Source organism: Meles meles, chromosome 9 (genome assembly GCF_922984935.1).
Source record: "Meles meles chromosome 9, mMelMel3.1 paternal haplotype, whole genome shotgun sequence".
Lineage (NCBI taxonomy): Eukaryota > Metazoa > Chordata > Mammalia > Carnivora > Mustelidae > Meles > Meles meles.
Window position 1 is genome coordinate 23,863,368 of NC_060074.1, and position 25,804 is coordinate 23,889,171.

Genomic DNA, 25,804 nt, shown 5'->3' on the forward strand with positions numbered 1-25,804 from the left:
TATGATATATAAAAATACACACTATATTATATCCAAGTGGTGTTTATAAAAACTTAGCCTCAGGGGTGCCTGGGTGGCTCAGTTGTTTGGGCACCAACTCTTGGTTTCAGGTCAGGTCATGATCTGAGTGGTCCTGGGATTGAGCCCCATGTTGGGGCTCCGAGCTCAGCAGGTAGTCTCTTTGGGGATTCTCTCTCTTTCTGTCCCTTCCTCCGCCCTCTCTTTCTAAAATAAGTATATCTTAAAAAAAAAAAAAAAAAAGAACTTAAGCTCAGATCTCTCTCCTGGTATTAACCCTGTACCTTTAATTTTCCTTTAATTTGGATGTCATACTATCATGTCACACTTAACCTGTTCAATATGTTACTCCTTTTCTACCTCTCAGATCTGTTTCTCCCTCAGTGATTTTGATATCAGTAAATGGTATCACCAAATACCTGCTTTTCTGACTCAGAAACTAGGGTATCATCCTTAATTTGTCCCTTTTCCTCACTATGTGCATATAGTCAATCACCATTCTAGCAAGTTCTGCCTGTTAAGCATCTTTGGAATCTAACCACATCTCTTCATTTCCAGACCACTCCCATAGCACAAGCCACTGTTACCTTTTTCTGGGATTTACTGAAACAGCTTCTACTTCCAGTCTACTTGGCATCCGTCCAAACTAATCTTTTGAAACACAAGCGATTTTGTAGATCTAATCATGTCACTCCCCAGTAGAACCTTTATTGGTCCTTGTTTCCCTTGGTATAAATTCAAATTCCTTGAGTTAGAAAAACAAAGCCCGAATATCTGACTCTTCTTATCTCATTTTATTATCTGCTATATTCCTGTTCTTATCCTATGCTCTATTCATACCGAATACTCAATCCCCTAAAGGTATCTAGTCAATGGATTTATTCTCCTTCTTTCATTGTTTCTGACTCTCCTTTAACCTCTTTTCCTATGTGTCTGTCCTGTCTGTCTGTCTCTCTTTTCACCTTTCTTTCTAGGACTTTGCAGACATCTTCCTAATCCTTAGTGCACATGCTCCCTCGTCCCCTCTCTACTTTTGTCTTCTTCAAACTTCGTCCCATTTATCCTTTCGGACTCAGCGTGGTGGTCACTTCTATCAGGATGCATTTCCTCATTCTAAGGGTAAATTATGTTCTCCTCCCATTTGTTTCCATAAACTTTTACTTCCACATTTGTAGTAATAACTACATCATGTTTTATTCCTAATTGTTTTCTTTCTCATTGTAAGATAATTTCCTTGAGTACAGGGACTGTGTTTTATTTAATATTATATCCTAAACACCCAGTTTGGCACATCTGAAGTACTGAATAAATGAATTCCCTATAGTACTTAGCAAAATGGCAGCATGCAGTGGGCATTCTAATCCCTTGAATTGTAGATGACGTTACCAGTGAATACTGTAACAGGGAGCAATCATGCAGAAAGAGATTGCACAGAAAGGAAAGGAAGAGAGCTTATGACCTCAGACTTTCCAAGTAGACGCTAATGTTGAAAACTAAGTCTCCTGCACATTCTATCCTCTTAAAGTCTCATCCTATAGGCTAATTCTGTAGACACTTCCTTGAATTCCAAGGACATAAAATAACCTTGCCAAAAATCCCAGAATAAATAATGTTCACAAGGCCAGAACCCTAAAATGAAAATGTGACTATGTCGCTTCAAACATGTTCTTTTAGTACCACTTACTAATTAATTTCTTCAGGGTCCTCAAAAAACAAACAAACAAACAAAAAACAACAGTATTCCATCTTTTCAAATGATAACAACTTTTCCCCTTCACCTTGACAAAATCACTTTAAATTATGTTTAAAATGTGTACATTCTTCAAATGCATCTTCTAAATACTCTTAAAAATACTGGATAAAATAATCAAGGATATTTTTCACACTTAGACCCAAATATAAGCTTCCTTTATTTGAAGACAAACATTAAAAGGCCTTGCTCTGTCATGAATTAGGTGTTACTCCATATGTATCAGGCCTGCTTTTGTACACAGTGATAAATGGGGTGGGATAAGCCATTCAGTCTTACTGTCATTCAGACGGCCAATGCTGTAGCTGTCCTTGTTTCTCCAAATTAGTTTTATTATGGAGTTCTGCCATAATAGCTGGACAAATGGTATGAATTCAGGTCTCATTGACCAAAACAAATTAAGAAGCTAAAGCTTTTTTCTTTTCCCAGACTATTGCATTTGTAATTTACTCAGTCTCAAAAGAGCGAAAATAAGTCTTACTTAAAAATAAGAAAAGTGGGAAAAAGTCTTTGCTTCTGAGAAATACAAGGGTTATTTATAATTCAGCCTCCAGAGAACTAAGGAACAAATAGCCAATAAAGAGAAACCAGAGTATCTACACATTTAAAATATAACAAGTAAGGGGTGCCTGGGTAGCAAAGTCAGTTAAAGGACTGACTCTTCATTTATGCCCAGCTTGTGATCTTGGGGTTGTGAACTCAGGGTTGTGAGATCAAACCCCTATACTGGGCTCCACACTCAGCACAAAGTCTGGTTGAGTTTCTTTCTCACTCTCCCTCTGCCCCTCCCTACCACACTTGTGTGCGCATGCTCTCTCTCTCTCTCTCAAATAAAATCTTTACACTGTAACAAGTGCATAAATTATACAGGTTGTCCATTCACCCTGTGCTGGTATATTATTATAGGTGACACTTGTCCAAAAGCAGGCTGATAGATCTCCATTACTGATATGATGCTTGGATGGGCTGGGTTACCATGGGACACTAGCAATTGCCCAAAGCTACTTATAAATGTCTATGTGGTGACTAATAATCGTAGTTGAGCTATACACACATTAGAAATGTAGTTGGCAAGACTTACTGATATTAATATGAGCCACATGATCATGAAAGAAGTATTCTTCATTATCTTGGTCATTTCTGGAGGTTTTTTTTTTTTTTTTTTTTTCCTTTTTTCCCCTTCGTTGTTTTCTTTTTTCTGAACTGGGATAATTGTGATATGTTTTCTGAGTCAGATACAGGAGTATAACATAACTAACTCAAATATACTGTAGCAACTAACCCAAACTCTTCAGTGTTAAGTTTTTTTTATAGGTTAGAAACTATGAACCAAGATAAATTGCTTGAAGAAGAATTCAAAATACATTAGTACAAATGAACATTTTATTAAAGTTGAGAAACACCATATTGAATATGGTCTCTCAAGATGATATTTAATAAAAATTTTTAAAAATCAAACATTTTTATAATTAAGGCAGAGAATGTTTTTCAAAATATTATAGTTAAATGGGTGTTATGTGTCCCTTTTAAAAGTTTCTATTGAAAACAAAGAAGAGATGTAACACAATAGAGCTCACCTTTATCTCACAAGAATTAGGTAATAGCCGACTTCGGATCTCCAAGACCCAAGAAAGGTACTTGAGATCTCACAAATAAAATGCCATTTTTCCCTTTACCCATGCATGAAACAGTTTTTCCTCATAGTCATTATGTGATCAAGTGATCACATTTAGCTATAATCAGTTTTGTCAAAACATTAAATAAGAAACCAGAAGACTCTGAGCTTAAATGCTTAGGTTGGAAAATATATCAGTGTTATGGTATAGCCAAAGCACCATTTGTTAGGATGACTACAAAGTAGTTTGGCTAAGAGTTTGGAAAAACATGAGTCATTTGCTGCCCCAGTTTTTTTTCCCTTTAGTGTTATCAAATTATAATAATATATATACATGTTACAATCTGATGAAAATAAACAAGACCATGGAGGAAGGGGGAGTAGCATTAGGAGAAAAGGAATAGATTGTTTGCAGGCCAAAATATCAGGTTACTTACTTAAATTGTAGAAGTCAAACAAGGAGAACATGATGGTAGGTGTAACTACAGCAATCATCCTTGAAGACTGGAGAAACTTCTCAGATTAAAGCCAAGAAATTCCAAGTGGTTGTACATGTCTTATTCCTGTGGGTAGACAACGTGAGGTTGGATTTTATTATAAATGTATCACTCACTTCACTATGGATAGAGTTGAGACTGGGAGGGAATCTTGGAAATGCTGTATGCTACAGAATTAACAGTAAAGGTGGATTTTAGCACCTAAGCAGAATAAGTATAATGTCTAGGTAGCTCACTGAATTCGGAAGATACAATAAAATGATAACTCATCATTGCAAACACTTAGATATCATGGCCAGAGCTTCCAGTATCGGTAACTTCATATTGTTCTTGATGACTTAAGGTTTTTACATAGGAAGACATCTGAAAACAAAGTGTACTAGAAATTGCATTCTGCAAAAAGGAAAGAAAATGAATATGGGGATAGAGATGGTGTTTTAGAAATGGGCAAAGAATTCTATCAATATTGAAGGAAATTTGGTAAATAATCACAAGTCCATATTTAACTATAAAAGTAGTCTTTAGGAGACCAAGATAGGGATAATTTATCCAGTTTTGAAATTTCTGCAGAAAAAAATTTAATTCCATGTTGATGTTGCCCTTCTACTTAATGCTGTATTTCTCAGCCATTCTGACTCTGAGTTCATTTGGGATCATTCTGTTTAAAAATTAGAATTAAAAAATGTTCCTTATAAGGTATGTCTGCTGAAACAGTATTTTTTGTTGTCCACTACTTTGTAATAGTTGCTGCCTTCGTCCTATTGGGCTGCTATACCAAAATGCCAGAGTGGGTAGCTTAAACATAAGAAATTTATTTCTCACAGTTCTGGAGGCTGGAAGTCCAAGATCATGGTGCCAGCATGGACACATTCTGCTGAAAGCCTTCTTCCCAGTTCATAACTGGTGACTTCTCACTGCATCTCCATATGGTAGAAGGAACTAGCTTTGTTCCTTCCTCCAAAGGGAGCTTTGCCGGGTCTCTTTTAAAAGAGCACTAATCCCATTCATGGGGGCTCCACCCTCGTAACCTAATCACCTGTCAAAGACCCCACCTCCTAATACCATCAAATTGGCATTAAGATTTCAACATATATATTTTGAGGAGGACACAAATATTCATGCTATAGACTTGCTATTCCTCTTTGTTAATGGGGCTTGCCAATCAAATGCCAAATAAATTTGTTTAGAAAATAAAACACTGGGTTAAGTATATTTGGAATTAGAATCTAGTTTTAGCTTTTTTGCTTGCTTGGGGTTTTTATGAACAAAATCACAACCAACCTGAACTTGTTTCTTATCAATAACATGAAGTATCAGATACCTTACACTTTCCACGAGAATTTTGAGAGTGAATTAGATAAAGTCAGTAACAATTGTGTTAATCTGTAAAGTGCTTGTGGAGAAGGTCGTAGTTTAAACTATATATTCTGGTTGCATTAGATTACTTGTATTGAAAGAGACTGTATTTCAGATGGTTAATCAGAATTATAACAGGATGAACAGCAGATAGCAAATGGTACCATGGGCTACACAGAGAAGAAGGGAACAACAGAAAAGACTGACATGGACACAGATAAGGAGCATGAGAAAGAAGCTAGAAGGAAATGTAGATGCATTACATACAAAAAAAAAAAAAAAAAGGAAAATAAGCAAAAAAAAAAAAAAAAAAGAAAAAGGAAGAAAAGGACACTTACTCCTCCCTGGCCTAGGATATTCCACTTCTAATATGTACACCCAATTTTACTGCTCTAAAACCCAAATGCCCTAGGTCCCCCATCCCTACGTTGAATGGGGGATGTTAGAGTTGAAAATTCTATCATTCATAAAAATTTGTGTTGGCCAAAGTCTTTCAAGCTTTTGTATCCACCAAACCTGAACCAACATGTGGTTTGACTATATTCCCATTCGCTCTTAGTTATATTCTCCTACTTCCTCATCAGTGGAGTTCATGAAGTGTTCCCAACCGAGACAGTTAACTCTGATTACACTCTCCCATCATTTAAGGTAAAATGACAAGTGATTCCTTCCTCTTCAGTACATAGGCTTACCCAAGTCCAGTACCCTCACCGTATTTCCTTTATACCTTTGGTTCTTCCTGAAGCACTCAAAAACCTTGCTTCTTTGCATATGTTCCAATTGGTCAGATGATCAGGTTCATATACGTTTCTAGAAAAAATAACTCAACAACAACATGGGCAGTATCTGCTTTTACTGTTTTGAAGGACTTTTCCTGTGCCTGACAAAATTCCAAGTTAGAAGTTGGCCTGATCTAAGACATTGAAGAATTAAAGAGCAGCAGGAGGGACCAAAAAAAAAAAAAAAAAAAAAAAAAGTTAACCTTTCTTTCTCTCAGATTACGTTTTTATTCTCCAGGATCTCCCCCTCTCTTATTTTTACCCATTTTTTCCCCTATGGGATTATGGATACTTAATCATCTTTGTCAGTTTCTCCCATCTGCCTGTTAGGCTAATTTAGGGAAGCACTTCTCTCAAGTTTTGTGCCAGATGGAAGAAAAGCAGCAAAATTCAATTTCACCAGTTATTATCTTCATTGGTACTTCTAGTGAGAAGTTCAAATCATAATGGGAACTTTTAGTGGGGCTATTAATAAAATATGAGGTGTTGCTGGAAGTTTAATGGGGTGGATCTTAGAGAGCCCCTAAGAGCAAGATGTAGAGTTGCCAAAATGCTAAATGAACTTCCTTTACCAGGTGGCTCTTACCCTAAAGACAGTCCTTTGTCTTGAACATAGTGATAAAATCTTAAAATCATATCAAGATTTCAAATATTTATCATTTCTCTGACCCTACTGGAATAGAAAAATCAAAAACGTGACATCTTTTCCAAAAGTCGTTTTCATTTCGCACTTGCCAACATTATAAGTGGATGAATTTGATAAATATTTCTTGTTGATCTCCAAGGAATTCTTCATAAATGTAATCCTAGACAGTGATTTGTAAGGCTCTTTTTTCTTTTTTTCATTTTGTTTTTTCCTTGCTACTTTTGTCTTTTCCCCCATGACTTAGGTACTTGGAATTAAAAGACAGTCAAGGAAATAAAATGACACCGAAGGTACAGTACTTTCAATTCTGTGAGAAAACTATTGGGAAACGTGATAAATGTCCACGAAAGTCTACAAACGCTCACTGACGAAAAGTTCTAATAACACTCAAATGCGATGGTGGGCTTGAAATTGGCGTGGGGGATAAGCAAATCACTAAAGGTAAATGAGCAGCCACACACGCCCTTTTACATTTCTGGTTATGAAGACGTTGGTAACAGAACAAACTTCTCATGGAAAGACACACGCTGTATTTATTTATGAAACCTGAGAAGTGTATGATTCCTATAGTGACAGTGTAATATAAAGCAGAACAGACATTGACATTTTTGCCATTTTGTCTATGCCTTAATCCTTATTTAATCTTGGTCTGACTCCTAAGAAATGCTGGTTTCCAATATGGTTATTGAACCATTGGTTGAACTGCTTGCATAATTTACTGTGTACTTTGGAGCAACCACCTTCTGCCCTTAGCTTTCTTCTATAAATAAAGGATAGGCTCAGACATACATACCTCTTAAATTTAAGGGTAAAATAAGATATATATGAAAACTGTTGGAAGAGTAAAGAGATGCCACCCTTAACAAATCAGGGAATACTTTCTACTCTGCTCCGGGGGACTACATAGTAACGATGGGGTTTCCTGATCTCAATGTATCCATATCTCTGGGTCAGGCAGTGTGACGTGTATACACAAGGACAACAGCTTAAGCCTGATATTATTAAAATTTAATCTTCTGTATTTGGAAGATGTGTTTGTGTACAGAATGTTCACCAGAAAGTTTTTATAGCAAACTTTTTATGTCAGAAGTTTATTTTATTGGTAAAATATTAAATAATATACAGAATTAAAAACTGCACTTACACTTCTGAGAAGAAATAAATCTTGGACAAATTATATGCTTGTTCCTGAGATTCCCTAAATTTATTCCAGTAGCTGTGCACTCAGACAGTACAAACCTTTATAATATAATCCTTTTCACAAAGTATTACAAAGTTTCTGCAGCTTCTTTAGTTGTACACACATACAGACACACACTCACACATGCATATACAACACTCATACACGTATACACAGTACCCACATACATGCACAGACCATGTATGTGTGTGCATTAAAAACAAGAAAATACAAGTCCACATTTTAGTCTGCAGTGATAAAACTGTTTAGCAGAGGTCTCCAAATTGGTAATATAGCAGAGTGACTTCTCACACAGCTGCAAAGACTGTTTCAATATTTCCATAGTAAACCTCATTTTCTGAGGTATTGTATTTGAGCCTTAAAAAAACTACATTACACTGAGCAAACCTGACATACAAGGTCTGGAATTTTAATTTTACATATATATTTATATATATTTCTTTTTTAAACAATTTTTATTTTCCCAAATTATTAGTTTGAAAAAAAATGAGGTTTACTGGTTTGACCTATTTTTTTTTCTTTTGTTCTAAAACTCAAAATATCCTAGAAACTGTCAAGCAATTAGTTTTTAAAGTAGTCTAATTACCTTTGGTATTATTAAAGAAAAAAATCTAAAATGGCCAAGACACATACTATACAAATGCAGTAACTGCCTTTAAAAGAAATGCCAAAGAAATGTTATCTTTTAACAAAACATGTATTTACAATACAGCAGTTTTACTACAGGGACACAGGTATAAAAAAAGAAAACCAGCATTCTACATATAAATATGTATGATACGAAAAATACTTCTTACTTAAATTTGTATGAAAACAGTGCTCCAAATATTTTTTAAAAATTGTCTTCAGTAGGTGATAGGTGTTTAAAATTGAGCTAAGTGCTTTGCTTTTATTTTAAGGTTCATTTCCAAAAGAAGGAGAATGAAATAAAAAGTATTAGGTTCTTAATTTAAAACACTGGGCAAGGGTAAGAAGGAAATTAAGTCTTTAAAAATTGCAACTTTTTCAACTTTAGGACACATTTCTCAGGCAAAAGATTACCAATTCCAATGAAAATTTAGCCTAAATATAGATACCATAAGATTAGACTAGTGGTTTCGACATTCTCTCATCTTTTGACTATGGAGTGTTTTGTTCTTTCTTTTTGTTCTTTTTTTTTTTCCTTTGCCTGTTGTGTCCTTTAACTAACATAACATGATTTTCAAGGGTTTCTTTTGTCATTAACTAAAGAAAGAATAGGTTAGTTAAAAAAAAATAACCATAGTTTTTAAGACTTCAAGGAAAGTATTGCACTTGTACAGAAAGAAAAATATCTTTTGAACTAAATAGCAGAAGCAATCACTGTGGGATTGCAAATAACACATGGTCTAAAAGATCCAACTATTAAGAGCAAATATGAAGCCTGGAGAGCCCCCTCCAAACCTGGAATATTATTATAGTAATGTTAAAGCATTTTCTCCCAACTGGGAGATAGTTAAGACTTTTTGCTTTAGACTTTTAACATCTTTTTAAATTCTTGCAAAAAACTGTTTAATCTCTCATACATTTTAGAAGGAAAACTCAACAAAAAAGGAAGGCAAACATACCATATTATGATGACATAATCTCTGAAGTTCTATTTTAGGTACCCAATATTTGAAAGTGAAAGTAGCACAAGGGTTATATACCTTACTATTTTTAATCCAACTACTTCTCTTTTTAATATAAAACTACACTTGAGTATAAAAATATGTCAGCAAATTATACAGCCAACAAAAATCACACAAAAAATGTTAAGACTTAAGAGACCGATGAATCAGAAGAGTCGACCTAAACTTCACACAAGTGGGGGAAAGAGAGGCAGAGATGTCCAGAGGCAGTGATGGAGGCGATGCAGACAGGGGGGACAAAAGAGGGAGGGTACAGGGAGGAGGCAAAAATTTAAGAGCTAACAAAGAATTTCGTTACACAGAAGGGGAAGTGATTTATGTTCAAAATCTGAGAGTGCTTCACACTCGAAATGTTTTATCACAGTTTCAGAAATTGAACTACTTAAAAAAATGCACACAAAATAATAAAACAACAAAAACCAAAACCCAGAGTCCTTCCCTTGTTACAGTGTATTCATTTTGTAAAAATCCATTTCCAGTAAGTTAAGTAGAATCCTGATAAGTGCATAGTAGGGGATCTAGTGACCTCCACCCGTTTGAGAAGCTTTTCTTACTGTGTGTCACTTGAGGTAATTTGAAGGGCCCGGTTAACTGCAAACTGGCTTATCTGTACCTTTATGAAATTACATGCTATATTTTATGTGGCTTAGCAGAGGGCCTCTAAATTTTATATTTTATTCACAATAAAAAGGACATCTTAGAAAACTAGTCATTCACGTATCACTCTCTGTATGGGGTAAAGGTTAATTCACAACAAATTTATACAGAAAATATACAAATGCAATGTTATGGGAGAAAAACCCCACAAACAGAATTAGGAACTTATTTCTAAGAGTGCATGTGAAAAATATCCACAAACTTACAGTACAGCAAGAAAAAACTAAGAAGCTAGAAATATAATGTTACATAAAAACTTTATGGATATCCCAAAATTTTAGGTTTCTGCAATAAATGTAAAAATATTTAAGGTGTCATTATTTGGCCTAGCAATACACTATGATAAAAAGAAACACTAGCATATCACAGCTTCTTGGTCATATGACATTTGCTTTGTATAACAAGCAGCTTGTTTTTGTTTTGTTTTTTTTTAAAAGCTGTCATATCCTAACACATCCATTGCAAGTAATACACAATCATGGTAGGAAACCATTTGAGATTATGCTTTGGAGAATAGCAATGTGATATGACTGTTCAGTTTTGTTTTGTTCAAGGAGAATTAATTACCTGCTTCTTTACATTTTCCATAAAACATTAACAGATTAGGAGACAGAGGTTCTCAGACTAGTACAACACTAGTCTGTAAATGAAATTCTAGAACAATACTGTATTTTATTGACCAAAAATTCCACTAATAAAGCCTTGTGTGATACTAGAAATTATCCTTCCTTAAAAACAAACAAACAAAAACCACATACCATAATGCAATTCACAGATGAAATTTCCCTCTATGCCGTATTTTACCTACGTGATCTTGTAACGGTATTCAGAAATACTATCAAACTAGTAAGATTAAAATCTTGTTTCAAAGTTTCCTTTTACTTTAAACAGATGAGCTGAAATTCTCTGTATTGGAAATTCCTCTAATAGTTTTGCTCTAAGAACACGAAGATGTATTCTATAGTACTCAAATTTAAGTGGTTTTTAAAAATACATAATAAAAGTGTTTGTAGCGCTACAAGAGCTAACCAACACTCTCTCAATGCATTTTAAAAAGGCACCAATATAAAGAAATTTTATAAGTATTTAATACATTAAAGTCAGGATCTTAAGATACCAGTTACTGTATATTTTAATTATTTTGCAGAAACTGGAGTTTTAAAAACATTTCGAAGATAACTCTCATATGTACAAACTTCAATTTCACCCCTACTCTTTTTTTCTTTTGCGTTTGGGGAATTTTTTTTTTTACAACCCCATACAGATAGTACTTACTAAAATAATATATGAAATATAACTAAAGATGACCACATATGTAACATATCCCTTTTTGTAAAATGAACTTTTCAAAGTAAAAAAAAAAATAAAAAAAAAATAATAATAATAATAATGTAGCCAGTACCTCTTATAATCCAAGTTCTGTCTTGACACTAGGGGCACGGAGATTTTTGTTTGTATTTTTGTAGTCTTTTCTGTTCTTTTTCTACTTTACGGAATCATTTTGGAGACAGCATGAAATAACATTTGGAGAATAAGTAAAACATAATTTTCATCTAAATGCTTTCACTAACGTGTATTTTGTAAAACCTTTGTAACATATAAAGACTTCATAGTTTTGTGAGGTGTAGAACTGATACACAATAACTGTAAGTAAAAACATCAAGCTCACTAAAATATTCTGTTCTTTCTCCATTTGCTAACAAGTAAAATTAATCATTTTTCTTTTCTGTATCTTCCCATTCCAAAGTTATTTGTGTTTCTTTCACTTTGGAAGTTATACCAAATCAGCTTAAAGATATTTTTGTGTGTTTTGATTTCTTCGGGAAATAGATTGTAAAGACCCAAGGTTTCAGTTTAATAGTTGAACTAGTCCTAAAGCCACACTAATAACTTCTTTAATATTTGTTAATACAATCTGGTAAATTTCATAAATTGCTCAGGTATTATAATTTTAACTCTTTATGTGCTTTTGCAACACACGTGCTCACTAATTGCTCCTTTTCATGACTTTTCGTTTTAAAAGAGTGTGTATGTATGTACAAGCATACACTGTTGCACATATACAATTGGTTTTATGTATGTGGGAAAGACACATACCCTCCTTTGTAGCCAAATCCAAATCCCAGTCTCTCATTCTCCCATTTTGTCTCACTAGAAAGTTCTCAACGGAATGTTTTAACGACTTGAAATCTCTTCCAATCTGCTTATTGGTCATTTTCACGGTTCTAGAGAGCCAGATTAGGATGGCTTTTTAAAAGTGATTGACCACTATTAGAGAGAGGCAGCACACATCTCCAACAGGAGCTGGAGATAAATTTCTGGGCAAAATTAGGGCAAAGCAATGTGATGAATTTCTGAATTTTTGCCAAACTAGAAAAGAGAGGCTAACCCATTTTCATGCCCCTCAAATACTCTGTAATGTGAAATCTCACCTAAATAAACTGGGCATATAACTGTTATGTAAAACTTGATTTATTTGGTGTCTGACTCTCATATTTATTTTTAGGCCCTAACAACTTGCATATTTCCTTTTGTGAAGAAGGAGGCATGCAAATATAGCCATTCAGAGTTTCCCAGAAAGCACTGTGCCCACAAAAATTCTTTCTAACCTGCACATTTGAATTGACCTCGTCCTCATTTGTCCCTGCCACACCCTGAGCCATCTTTACCTCTTTCTGTTCCTCATATTGTGAAGTTAAGAAAGTATAAGTATCCACTTGTAGCAAATACACTCTCACAAATATTAAGTCCCTTCAATAAAAGAGATTTCCAAAGAGGTGAAATGAGAAAAGGAGAGTACATTAGTACGGTCTTCATGGGGTATTAGACAACTCTTTAGATCCACCTAAAATTCAGCTTCATCCCAGGGCAATTAGATACATGATAGTTCATACACTGAAAAGAACAAACAGTGAACAGGAAGAAAATTCCTAGAGGATGCCAGCAGAAATCCATACATAGCCAAAGTGATGAACACATTATCTGCCATCCAAATGCTTCCTTAAATTGCAGTAAAACACAGAATCAGTAAACTTAAGTTATTTACCTTCCTCCAAAAAGGAAAAAAAAAATATATGAAATTCCAATATTTTTGAGCGGTTAGGGTAGGGGCAGTAAGGGAGTCTCAAAAACATGCTTTACCTTTGGATATACTGTATGTTCACAATGTACCAAAGCATGCAGGGAAAAGAAGAAAGGTGACATTCTATTTAAAACATTTCATGTCTCTGTTTTGGTACATTCGCTTTGATTTAAAGAAACAGTTTGGATATTTCTCCAAAAATAATTACAAGAGGGGCCAGTAAAGGAGAGCTGAGTTATAATCATTTTTGCGTAGGTCTATGTGTTAGTGCTTAGAAGTCGCTTAAATGAGTAGATGATAAATGAGAAAATGAGAAAAGAACAATCAGTATTGGGGTCAGATTTGCTTCTCTGTCCACAGGTCTCTAATCTTGCTAGTTCTCACATCATCTGTACTACACAGTTTCAGCATCCTATTTAATGATTTTTTGTTGTTGTTGTTGTTGTTAGGGCAGTTATCAGTTACTGCTTAACAGAATCAATATTCATAAATGGCTAACCGATAATCCAGTCATGGACAGGCCTGTCCTCCCTCAACACAAGCAGCAAGTTCTGCATCCAAGTGTGACTTGATCCAAATGACTCAATCGCATTTGGTTTCTCCCCTATCTAATGCTGTTGGACTGCAGAGAAAAAACAGCACCCTTATAAGTGAAATAAAAAATCTGCACATGAAAAATGGCAACATATGTATGGATTAAAAGAAGAGAAAATTTTTACTAAGGGATTGAGATTCCTTTCTGAAAAGGACTTATACATAGTTGAATGTTTTCAAGACAGAAAAATGTGCAGGACATGGTGACTTTTCGCTTGGAGGTGAGATTACCTTCTAGACTCCAAGAAGGGTAAAAATAAGTTTTGGTTTTTTTTTATCTGTAGTCTAATGTACAGGTTACAAAGAAGTTCCCTTTTCCTTGCACCAAAAGTGGTAAATATTATTATTGAAGAAATACTAGAATAAATAGCCCTAGTTCCACAACCTTATGGGGTTCAAGTTACCACATTCAGGTAGAATTAGTAATTGCTCCGAGATTTGGAAAGCAAAAACCTATAGCAAGATTTTTATGATCTTCTACTCAAATGGTAAAAGGTGATGGACTATGGATAGAACACTGGGTGGTCACAGCTTGAAAAAACCAGTGAAGAGACATACCAGAAAAGGGATTTCTGAGTGGGTTTTTTCCCCCCTACTGTTAGCCTAATTATATTTTTCTGCTGACTGGTTAACACTGATTAAATGCTGATAAAGTGACAATCGTAAGCATACTTTTAGAAACAAACACGCATACTATGCGGCCCTCACATTACAACTTTAAAAGAAAACTTCCCAAACACATTTATGAAAAGTAGAGGTCCTTTTGGGAAACTACTGACTGCCTCTTAGCCACTCTTAGACCATATGTTATTCTTAAAACTAGATAAAAATTCTATTCATTAAAGGTGTTAAAAGTAAGGCTGCCAGGGTGTCTATAAAATGCCAGTCATCAAAACTATGGAAAACAGTGCTTAAGTTTAGAAAAATAAGATCACAGGACCTCAGATGTATTGTAGGTGTCCTTAACTACCTGTAGTTCAAAAGTTTTCCTATATGGTACAGTGTATAACATATCGTATTATAAATTCCATTGGGGAAGTAAACATAGAACCCACAACAACTTATCCAAGGAGTTATCACTGAAAGTAACAATGTGTTTGTGTTCCATGATCTATAGAAGGGGGAAAAAAGAGTTTACATTTTGAAACAAAATTCTTCCTTGAAGAGTAAAATTACTTATACCACTTTAAACTGCAAAAGTTCTACCCAGAAACTCTAAACTTTCCTGCCTTCAATCATAATCCTCAACATCAGTGGCAACTTAGAATCTCTCAGGTGAATCTATACGAATCAAGTGATTTTTTTTCTCAAAGCATGATATACCTTATATTTATGCATGGCAGAAATGGAACTGCTCTTAAATTCCCACAAAATAAACAAGCCAAGTTACCAAGAAACAATAACCCTTGTCCCTTCTCTCCTCTGTTTCTTCCTTATTGTAATTAGGCAGAGCAAACGACACTGCGTCCACAAAGTAAGAATTAATGACAGTAATAATATTTTTAAAAAAAAAAGGTATGTCAACATCTGAGGGAAGGTGGGATTGTAAGTGCAGTATTTCTTCATGTGCAGTTCGTTACTTCATAGGGGTCCCCTTTGGAATGAAAAGGCCTAGTGGAATGTGTGCTCCCCTCGAACGATGTGTGATGAAAACTCGTAACGGTCCTGGCTTCTGTAGCCACAGATGTTGCATTCCAGTGGGTCCCGGTAGCCATGGCAACCCATGTGAATGGTGTACATGACATGGTCTAGGAAAAGGACTCGGCAGTGCTCACATTTGAAGGCCCTAATCTGTTCTCCTTCCCCATTGAAGACCTTGTAGATGTCCTTCAGAGAGCCCTTAGGAGCCTTGGTATCCAAAGCCTTGACATCCTCCTTCATGTAAGCTGGGCTTTGTTTCCTCTTGGGATTTAAGGCAGGGTTTCCTTGGTAGGACTGGTGGTCATCATGGCTGCTTTCTGAGTCAGTAGAATCCAGGCAGCTATTGCTGGGAGAGGCCTCTCTTTCCTGGGGTCGACTCTTTGGTCTGATGAGGGAGAGAGGACCATCCATGTTGTTTTCATGACTATCGGAGGTTTCCCTGCTAATGGGTCTTTCTATCCTATTTGGATGATAGACCTGAGAATAAGCTGAGCTTATAACTGGGGCCACCTCAGCGATTGTGCTCGGCGGGTGCTGCATCAGTGGGTGAAGGGCCTCAGCTCCAAGGTAGGTGATTGCATTGTTGATGGCTTGGTCCATCATATGAGACTGCATTAGCTCAGCCTCCTTCTCGTATGTTAAGTTCATATCAAAGTGAATGTCTGGGTAGCTGAATCGCATGAGCTTTTCCCCTGAAAGGAGGAGGGCGAGAAAAGTAAAAAACAAACAAAATACAACAAAATTAGTGATTGGATTAAAATATAAGTGTATAAAGTTAATCGTCTCCGTTTTCTGTAATATGATAATCTTATTCTTTAGATCAAGCATTTGGGCTCTTTAATTCTGCTGAGACTCACAAATACTCTCAACCTGCAAAGAGGATTAGTAATAAGAATTTCACAAGCCATTTGCACTTGTTTTAATGCCATCGTGAAAATGCATCTAGCCTGAAAGGTCTGATTGACTGTGTTATCTTATTTTCATTCTCAATTAAAATTTCCACTTGTCTACAGCTCAGTGACTATAGGTGGAAAAATAAATACCAGGTGAAAATAAGTCAGAGACTATGCTTGTTTTGCATATTTTAGACATCGGTGACCAAGCCACAAAGATCACAAAAGCGAGAGTGATCTGCTTGTGACATCTGTCACCTCACTGTTATATCGGGGTCATTTGGTTGATTTGGTGGCTATGTTAGAAAAAAAATTATAAAGCCAGTATATGTCACCCTGGAGAATTAAAAAAACCATCACCATTAAAATACTGTTAAAAGATGTATTGTTTGGGGGTGCCTGGGTGGCTCAGTTGGTTAGTGTCTGACTTTTTGGCTCAAGTCATGACTCAGGATCATGAGATGGAGCTCCAGGTGGGGCTCTGTGCTGGGCATGGAGCCTGCTTAAGATTCCCTGTCTCTTTCCCAGTCCCTCTACCCCCTCCCATCTGCTTGTGTTTGCACTTGCTCTCTCTCTCTCTCTCTCTCAAAAAAAGTTGTATTGTTTGATAAATTAAATGAAATTTAGGACTATATACATATAGGAGTTATTTCCAAAAATAGATTATTTATAAACTTGGAAAATACTATGTTTTGTTGTTTTGCTTCTTGAAATGGAGAATTCATCTTTTTTTTTTTTTTTTAAGAATTCATCATTTTTATACCATCCCTTCCTTATTCAGATATATGGGCAATGGTCCTGGTATGTACACCCATGGCTAATTTTCAATACTTTATCTTGACTGAAGGATTTTTGTAGTTTCCCCTTTAATATTTACTTCAACTAATTTTACTTTACTTCAAGATTAACCATGAAGAGTTCTGTGCATAAGGCAGAGGTAATTTCAATTTTTCTCTTTTAAATACTGCCAGCTTTGGACAGCATATTTTATCTTTTTAAAATTCTGTCATTAAATGTGGTCTCCTACTAATTGCTTGTTGTGTTGATAGGTAAAGCTCACAGATAAAGACTTCTTAAAAATATATGTGGGCTTCTTATAAATGTTTAGTATGTTATAGATGGAGGCCTAATTTGTAATATTGATAAAAAAAAAATGTTGATCCACAGACGTGTATTCTGGAAAAACACTTTCAGATAGCTAGCATTAATTTCAGATTTGAAGAGAGGTCCCCAAAGTAAGATAAGGGAAATGATCAGAGTAATGAAAATGGAAGCAAAAAAAAAATGATGAGACCTTATCTCATGGCATTCAATTTAAGATACCACAATGTTAAGAGTTTAAAAGGTGAGCTAGACAAATCTAACCTAAATTCTCTGAGCTCGGTTTAGAGAGAGTGACAGCAATTTAGGGTTCATTATTAATACAGTGTGATATATGTTATGAGGTCAAATAAAAGGAATACACAACTAGGGGAGTAAAAGAAGACTTCTTGAAGAAAGTGGCATTAGAGATAAGAACGTGATGACAAATACTAGCCAACTAAAGGAATGTAGGGGTGGGGCTGCTGGTAGGAAGGCTCAGAAGCAAGAGGGCATGACTTGTCAAGGGATTACTTAGATCTCACCATATAGCTGAGAGTGGAAATAGATGAGAAAGATGGAAAAGATAATAAAGGGGCTTATACAACAGCTAAGGAATTTGAATTTTACCCAAGGGCAATAAGGATTAAAAGGGTTAAACAGGGAAGTGACCTGATTAGGCATTTATTTTTGAGATGGTTTAGGAAGTCATTGCCATAAAGATCATGGTGGCCTGAATTAGTACACCGGCAGTGGAAATGGAGAAAATTGGATGGAATGGAGAGACATTTAGAAAATATAGTTTCTAGGGCTTGGTGATTATCTAGACCTAGAATATGCAAAAGAGAAAGAAGTTAAACATGGAGCCCAAGTTTCTGGTCTAGGAAACTTAATGGATGGCAACGAGATAGATGATGAGTTCACACTGGGAAAGACTGAGTAACAGTCATGGTGCAGTAACTACTAAAATACAGTCTCAAATTTCGGAGAGAGACCTCTGCTTGAGATGTAGATATGTACGTCATCAGCTGATAGAGAGTGACTTCTGAAGCCATAAGAGAAGAAGATATAACCCAGGCATAGGTAACGTGTGAAGAAGAGAAGGTCAAAAATAGAACCTGGAAGAACACCAAGACTTCTAACGCCTGCCCAGACCAAGGCAAGTTGGATTCTTGCACTGGGCCGCAGGTTTACAGAGTTTTTTTGCTCTTCATGGAATGAGGAATGTATACAGCCAAGGGAATGTGCCTACCTGGAGAGGACTCCCTAGACCATATGCCCTAGACACCCATGACCCCAGAATTCCTTGCTCAAATGGCACTGAGCTTGCACGAAGGGTAAGCACAGTCCTTGTCCCAGGGTCTCTCCTCCAGAGCACAAATTTGTGCTGCTGGTATTCGCACACTTAGCTCTGAGGAGTTGCCAACACACTACTCTTCATGTGCTGGGTGTGGGGTGCACCGTGAGAGGAACTAGAATGCGCAGCCTGAGAAGTCTACATGCATGTGCATGAGGCCCCCCTTTCGGTACTGGACGTAACTAGAAGTAGGTCTAAGAGAGAGGCCTGGCTGCAGGTTAGGCAGTGGTTCTGCTCATGCTGCCAAGGTCTGGTGTGGAACTCTAAGGAATCTAAGGATTCTATAGTTATTTGAACTCAATCTTCCAAGTTAGGAAGGGTAGGACACAATAGTTTTTCAGCTTGATTTAAAGTATTAAAATACGGAGGCACAAGAATGGAGGCCTCCATTAGTACCCTTGCTCCATTTGCAAAGCTGTTAAGGGCAAATTCATAATGAAGACTGAGAAGGAGCAAAGAAGCTGGAAGAAATGCAAGGAGATCAATGTCACAGATACCAAGGAAAAAAGTGTTTCAAAAGGAATTAATTATTCAAGAGAGCAAATGCTCTCTAGGAGTTGTGTAAGAGAGTCTAAAAAGGGTCCACTGCACTTGGCACTATAGAGGCTACTGGTGACCTTAAGGACGAAGAAAGCCAGGTTGCATATACTGGGGAATGAGTAGAAAGAAAGAAATTATGGAAAGCAAGCATAGAGAGAGAACTCTTTCAACGACTCCCATTTTTTAAGAGAAGGAAAAGTTAGGTAGTAGTTAGAAAGAGATTTGGGGGGGTTGGGGCGCCTGGGTGGCTCAGTGGGTTAAAGCCTCTGCCTTCAGCTCAGGTCATGACCCCAGGGTGCTGGGATCGAGCCCCACATCGGGCTCTCTGCTCAGCAGGGAGCCTGCTCCCCCTTCTCTCTCTGCCTGCCTCTCTGCCTACTTGTGATCTCTGTCTGTCAGATAAATAAATAAAATATTTAAAAAAAAAAAGAAAGAAAGAGACTTGGGTTTTAGGGAAGATTTTTTTTTTTTTTTAATGATGAGAAGTTATTGTATTAAATACAAAAAGGAAAATGTCAAGAGAGGGAAGAGGTTGAAAATACAAGTGAGAAAAAGGAATAATAATGTAAGATATTTGGGGGGCTGGGATAGAATTCCAGAACACAAGAAGAGGAATGAACCTTAATTAGAAAGGGGGATACTTCTTTTATTGAAACAAAGAAGAAAAAAAGTATTCATATAAATACACATAATCTTCATAAGATCAGTGATATTATACTGAAACTATTTTGACTGATTTACTCCCTGTAAGCTGAGATATAATACCATCAAGGGGTAAGATACAGTGTTTGTGGAGAATGAAGAAACGTTGAATGGCCCCAGGGTTGAGTAGGAGAGAGGACTGTTGTAGGATGGATTAAAGGAGGACTGCTACACATATGGATGGAACAACTGATACTGGAGATTACTTATTCATTGATTTATAGCGATACCAATTTGTAAGGCTGTGGAATTTTCTCCACAAGTACTAGCAGCCTTACAGATGTGGGAAAGATGCTCCTCTGTTCACTGGAGAGTGGAGTTTCACCAAGAGAAAGTGATAGAAAGGCAACAAAATAAGAGAGTCAAGAATATTGTCAAGAGAGTGGTAAAAGTGATTAGCCATGGAATCTAAGCTGGATATGAAAAAGAAAGGAGGATGCAAAAAGATATGCAGAAAGTATAGGGATTGTTGGTCTGGAAGGCTTGGTAAGGTCAAAGAACAGTATTTAATTGAGGAACATGGTAAAAAGGAATTTATTTAAAAAATCACAGAGACAGTGTGTGATTGTTTTTATATTTTGTTAGAAAGGATAATCTAAATAAAAATATCATTAAATTCCTAATTTAAAAATCTAATGTTATTTTATTACTTTTTTTTTTAGAAATTTTAAAATAAAAATGTAATTAAAAAAAATCTGTCCCTCTTTTCTAAGGGATGTGATCAAATCAAATTGGGACTAGTATCTCTAAGTCATAGGAGACAGAAATATTTCAAAGACCAGAACTAAATAGATTCAGAAGACGTAAAGGCATATTCTTCCAATGATACTAGTATCTAGTTGGGATAGAGGCATTTCAATGGACATCTATCAAATTGATCAGTTTATAAAACCGATGAAATGGCAATTAAAAAATAGTTCTTTATAAAAAGGAAGGGAGAAAGACAGAAAGAAAAGTTACTTGGGGCCCAAGGCAGGTGTTTGAGTATTCCTGCAGGAGCTTTAAACTGACCTAGGATCAACTGTGATTCCTTAGGGCTGGTCTCTAGCCTTTTTTTTTTTTTTTTTTTTTTTCCCAATGAGCTCTGTCAGTAAACCTCTCCAGCTTGTCTTAAAATGATATTTTGGTGATTTGTCAGTTCTTCAGTTTTAGATTGGAAGGAAATCTCTAAGTGATTATTAGAGTAAAAGAATTTTATTAGCCTTCCTCTCCTGAAATAACCAAAGAGAATACTGTCTCCCATTCACCACTCAACCCACAACAGGATGTTCCGCAGTACTCTTTGACACTAGAACATGAGAATCTATTTGAAAATCTTTCTCTTCTAATTTTTACCCTATACAAAGTCTGTAAGAATAGATATATTACATATATTATTAATGGCAATTCTTTATATAGAATCGCTATTTTTAGACATTCTTAAAAAGCTTGGATGCTTTTTGCATCCTTAGAGACACTTTATGACTTAGGGCATACAGAACGATGCCAACTCTGAGCATTATTAAAAATAAGGACTTGGAAGCGAAAAAGAAAAGTCTAAGTATATCATATTTAATCTTTTTGTTTCAAAACCATAGGCTGGATGAAAACAAAGATGAAATTTGAAAGCTCTTGAATGTAGGCTGCAGCACTGTTTTTCTACTGCAGAATTTGGGGGGGGGAGATTTCTCTTCATTCCAGATCAAACAGAGAAAGCATTAATATCATGTAAAGAAAAGAGTTTAAAGACCTGGCACTAATGCAAACTGGAGAAGAGATTACAAAACTGCCTTCTAGGCAACATCATTTTCCTTAAGTATTTTTATTTTGTAAATAAATGAACATTTCATTTTCTATACTACTATACTTTCTATATAATTTCATTTTGAGATATCAACTTCTATCAGTCTTTCTTCTATTTCCTAGGCCCTTATACCTCAGGGTGTGTGTGTGTGCGTGTGTGTGTGTGTGTGTGTGTAAGTGTGGTACCCACAGAACAGTGTAAAGTAGAAATGAATAATGGGCAAAAGAAATGGCTATTTATCTCTTGAGCTGAAATATACCATCTATGTTTCTAATACATGGGAACCTACTTCTGCCCATTAAAACCACCTTTTAAGAAGTAAAATCATTTGTAATGCTTACCCACAAACTTTTGTGGAGTGGAGCTTTTACGTTTTCCCATATTCCCTGTGAGCTTCTCTATGACAGCAGGTCTCTCAAAAGGCACCAGAGAAATATTGTTGTCCATGATAGGCTCTTGTTCCTTACAATCTTCCATAGGAGGTACTACGTAAAACCATACAAAAGATGCAATCTGATAATTTCTTCAACATTTTAAGGTCTACAAAGCTGGATATGCCACTTGATATGTGTTAAACATAAGCTAGTGTGCTTGAATGAAAGTAGAAAGAATGATCTTTAGTGTTAAAGTACATGCTCTAATTTTACACACACACACACACACACACTCACACACACAAACAGGATTTGTTTTTATCTGAGTCACTCTCAGATCAATGACAAACTGTTGGCCAGTATTGGTGGCAAACATGTTCATCTTGTTTCTCATCTTACTCCTCTGAAAGTGTTTTCAACATTGATTAAAATCAATACCACTTTAAGACTGTACTATTTTCAAGGCTTCTGGAGTTTATTTTTCTAAAACAATTTAAGTATTTGCAGGAAAGCTTAAACAGACACACGGAGTAACAGCACGATATTTAACCAGTTTAGTTTTTTTTTTCCTCCCATGTATTTTCCTGTAGCAGATTTCCTATTGATGAGCTGAGCGAGCTTTTAGTCCTATTGGCAGCAGATAAATACCTGCACAAAGCAGCCTCCATGAAGGAGTTCCAATTCTGAGCATGTCTCCACAAGTGGCTGCTTTATGACTGTAATTTATTTTAAACAGAGCTCTTCAGCAGGATAAGAAAATTCCATTTCCAAACTGGCATATTTGCTCACTAAACAACTGCTCTAATTTACTCAGCGTAAACTCTCCAGAGCTGCTCCCTCTTCATCCCATTTGTATAAGCTGCTGTGGGCTAACAGATGAGCTCAGTGATACTGACATTAGAGATGGACATTTATAGTACAGACAAAGAACTTATGTTTAAGGGTACAGATACAGAGGAGATCAATGACAGAAGCCAATGTTCACAGGAAAGACCATAACTTATTCTTGATTATGGTTGCTTTCTCTAAATTGTACCTGTGCCAGTACTGTTTGGAGCCTAAAGGTTGCATGTCTTAGACGACCTTCACTTGCTCCGCATATACTGTAAAATGATTTATTCTGCTCCTTTCCTTTGTAAAGGATAGTTCTACTACATGAAAAACAATACATTCTCATTTATAAGGACGGACACTCAAATAAAATGAGAAAGCAGGAGATGAAAGTTAAGAAAATCCAGTGCACAATTCAGGTGACCTACTTAATAACCAATACAGGTTGCTGATTTTGAAGAAATGAAAAATGGCAACAGAAAAATGTTTTCCTAATTTGGACATGTTTAAAGAAATTGATACTCAATCTAAGTTTTGGGTTAACCTAGTATAGTCCAGTGGACAGGAAAGAAAAATTTACTCTTCAACGTCTGTCAGATATGGCTACGATTGACAAGGGATGCCGTAATTACTGGATTTAAACTGGAAGTAAGGAAACACTCAGGTCATTTTCTGTACTGACATAATCCATGATATTATCAAGTGGAAAAATATATATTCCAAGATATTACATAAAACATTATGTCCTCTTTCAGCAACAAATAAAATAAAAACAAGAACTTAAAAAGAAAAGTAAAGAAAAGCTGACCAAAAAATTCAAACAAGGGTGGCCAGGAGGATGGAATGGAAGTGGAGAATGGATATGGTTAGGAACCATTAACTAGATACGGATTATCAGAATCTTAACTTTTGTTTCGGGTGGTGAATTTATAGGCACTTACTACATTATTAAACATAACTATAAAGCTAAAAAACAGGCTATATATGGACTGAAGATGAAAATATGTCACAAACTAGGATCCAAAATGAAAGAAGGAAAGAAAAAAAGGTTTGTTGTTGTAAATTTTGCTAGAAAAACAGCAAAACTGGTTAACGGGGTTTGCCCCCAAATTGAATATATTAATTAGTTTTGAAATGAGTAGTCTAAAACTTGGCAGTTTTGCTCTAAGTCTAACCTTGAATTTTCATATTTGCACACATTTAACACTCAAAACGAAACCTGGGTGTGCGAACTGTCCCACACCACATCCACCTCAATTCAGATGATTTGTCCCAAGTTCAATGAAGCTCATGTGAACTGAAAACAATGACTTTGTCAGAGCTCTGGTCTTACTTCTATTTTATATCAGCCTTTCACATATCAAATATTGATCCTGTTTCTACCATATCAGCAACAACAATAATAATAACTGATATATACGATGTGCTAAGTACTGTTCTAAGACTGGATTTAATAATTCATTTAATCTTTTCAATAACCCCCTCGAGATAAGTACCATCTCCATTTTACTGATGGGGCAACAAAACCTCAGAGACTCCTTGGGGTTTACATCTTGTTAGTAAGGACTATAGAGTTTAACTTAGGTGGCTGGGCTCCAGGGTCTGGGCCCTTAGTGATTATGCTACACTATTCTTTTGTAGGCATAATTTGAGTGTTGACTTTTCATAAACAAGTTCGATATATTTTTAAGGTCTGCCATTGGGAAAAGATCTGGTACATTTTCTCAATTTTGTAACTAATCTGAATTTTTTTTTTCTTTCAAGGATCTGGGTACAGTGTTTGGGCTTGAAACCCAAAACAAGTTCTTAAGTTAACTCAATAAGGCAACAATCACATATAGAGATTTATCTAGGCTAAGAAAACACTAATAACCTAATCTTACTTGTAAGAGCAAACTTGATAACCAGATACCCTCCTTGACCTTACTTTTGATGTTATAACAAAGATACAAATAATTTTGTATTTGTACTATTTCATTATCTCATACATGGAAAAATCTTAAAGACAGAAGCATCTAAGAGTGTTCCCAACATAGCTATTTGTACCAAACAGTCCCCTGAAGATTCAAAATCCAAGAAGACAGAGGCTGAGGGACCTGGATTATAGGTCACATGTCCACCCTCTGGACAAGAGAGGGCAGGGAACCTAGGCTGACAGTTCTGACATGGCTTCATGCAATGGGAGACAGTTCTCTAAAGGAAAATGGAAACTTTGTTATCAAAAGAGGAAGGAAGGTATGTAGGGCAGGCAAAAATAATGGAAGTCTTCTACACTGTCATACATTTTCTCCATGTGGCCAAATTTATATATATATAAAACAAATTCAGTTCTCTTTTTGTCTTGACAACATCCGATGGTGCAAATACTTGCTTGCTTTGGCTTCTGAAATCACTTCCCATTCTCTCATTCTCTGCTCTTACTCATTTTTATGGCTCTTTTTCCTTTTTTTTTTTTTTTTTTTTGGTCTTTTTTTTCTTCCTGGTATGTTGGTATGTTGGTATGTTGTTGATCTTCTAGATGTCTCACTCTATAGTTACCCATATGACTTTAGAAAACGTATTAATTACTTCAGGCTATATGATGGCTCCCAAATATATATATATATTTCCGACCCAGACCTCTCTTGAAAACTTGAGATCTATATATTCAACTTCCTCTCAGACAGTTTCACTTGGCAGTTCAGTCTTTCACAGGTCCCTAAAAGATAATGTGTTCAAAACCTGAAATCTCTGTTTCCCATCCCAAAAGTTCTCCTATT

The 25,804-nt window shown here is 35.9% G+C and overlaps 1 protein-coding gene across 7 annotated transcripts in view; it reads right to left on the reverse strand.

Annotated features, from left to right (window-relative positions):
• Nucleotides 1-7,700: 7,700 nt before the first annotated feature.
• Nucleotides 7,701-25,804, reverse strand: part of IKZF2 (IKAROS family zinc finger 2) — a 157,814-nt gene continuing 139,710 nt past the window's right edge. For 6 of the 7 annotated variants that reach the window (XM_046019252.1, XM_046019251.1, XM_046019253.1 and 3 more), the window contains 2 exons: nucleotides 22,182-22,325; nucleotides 7,701-16,177 (listed from right to left, as the gene is read on the reverse strand). In XM_046019252.1, coding sequence (XP_045875208.1) covers nucleotides 15,456-16,177; nucleotides 22,182-22,325 — 866 coding nt within the window. In that variant the 3' untranslated portion in view covers nucleotides 7,701-15,455. The remainder of the gene's footprint in view (nucleotides 16,178-22,181; nucleotides 22,326-25,804) is intronic. The other variant, XM_046019256.1, reaches the window with a different exon arrangement.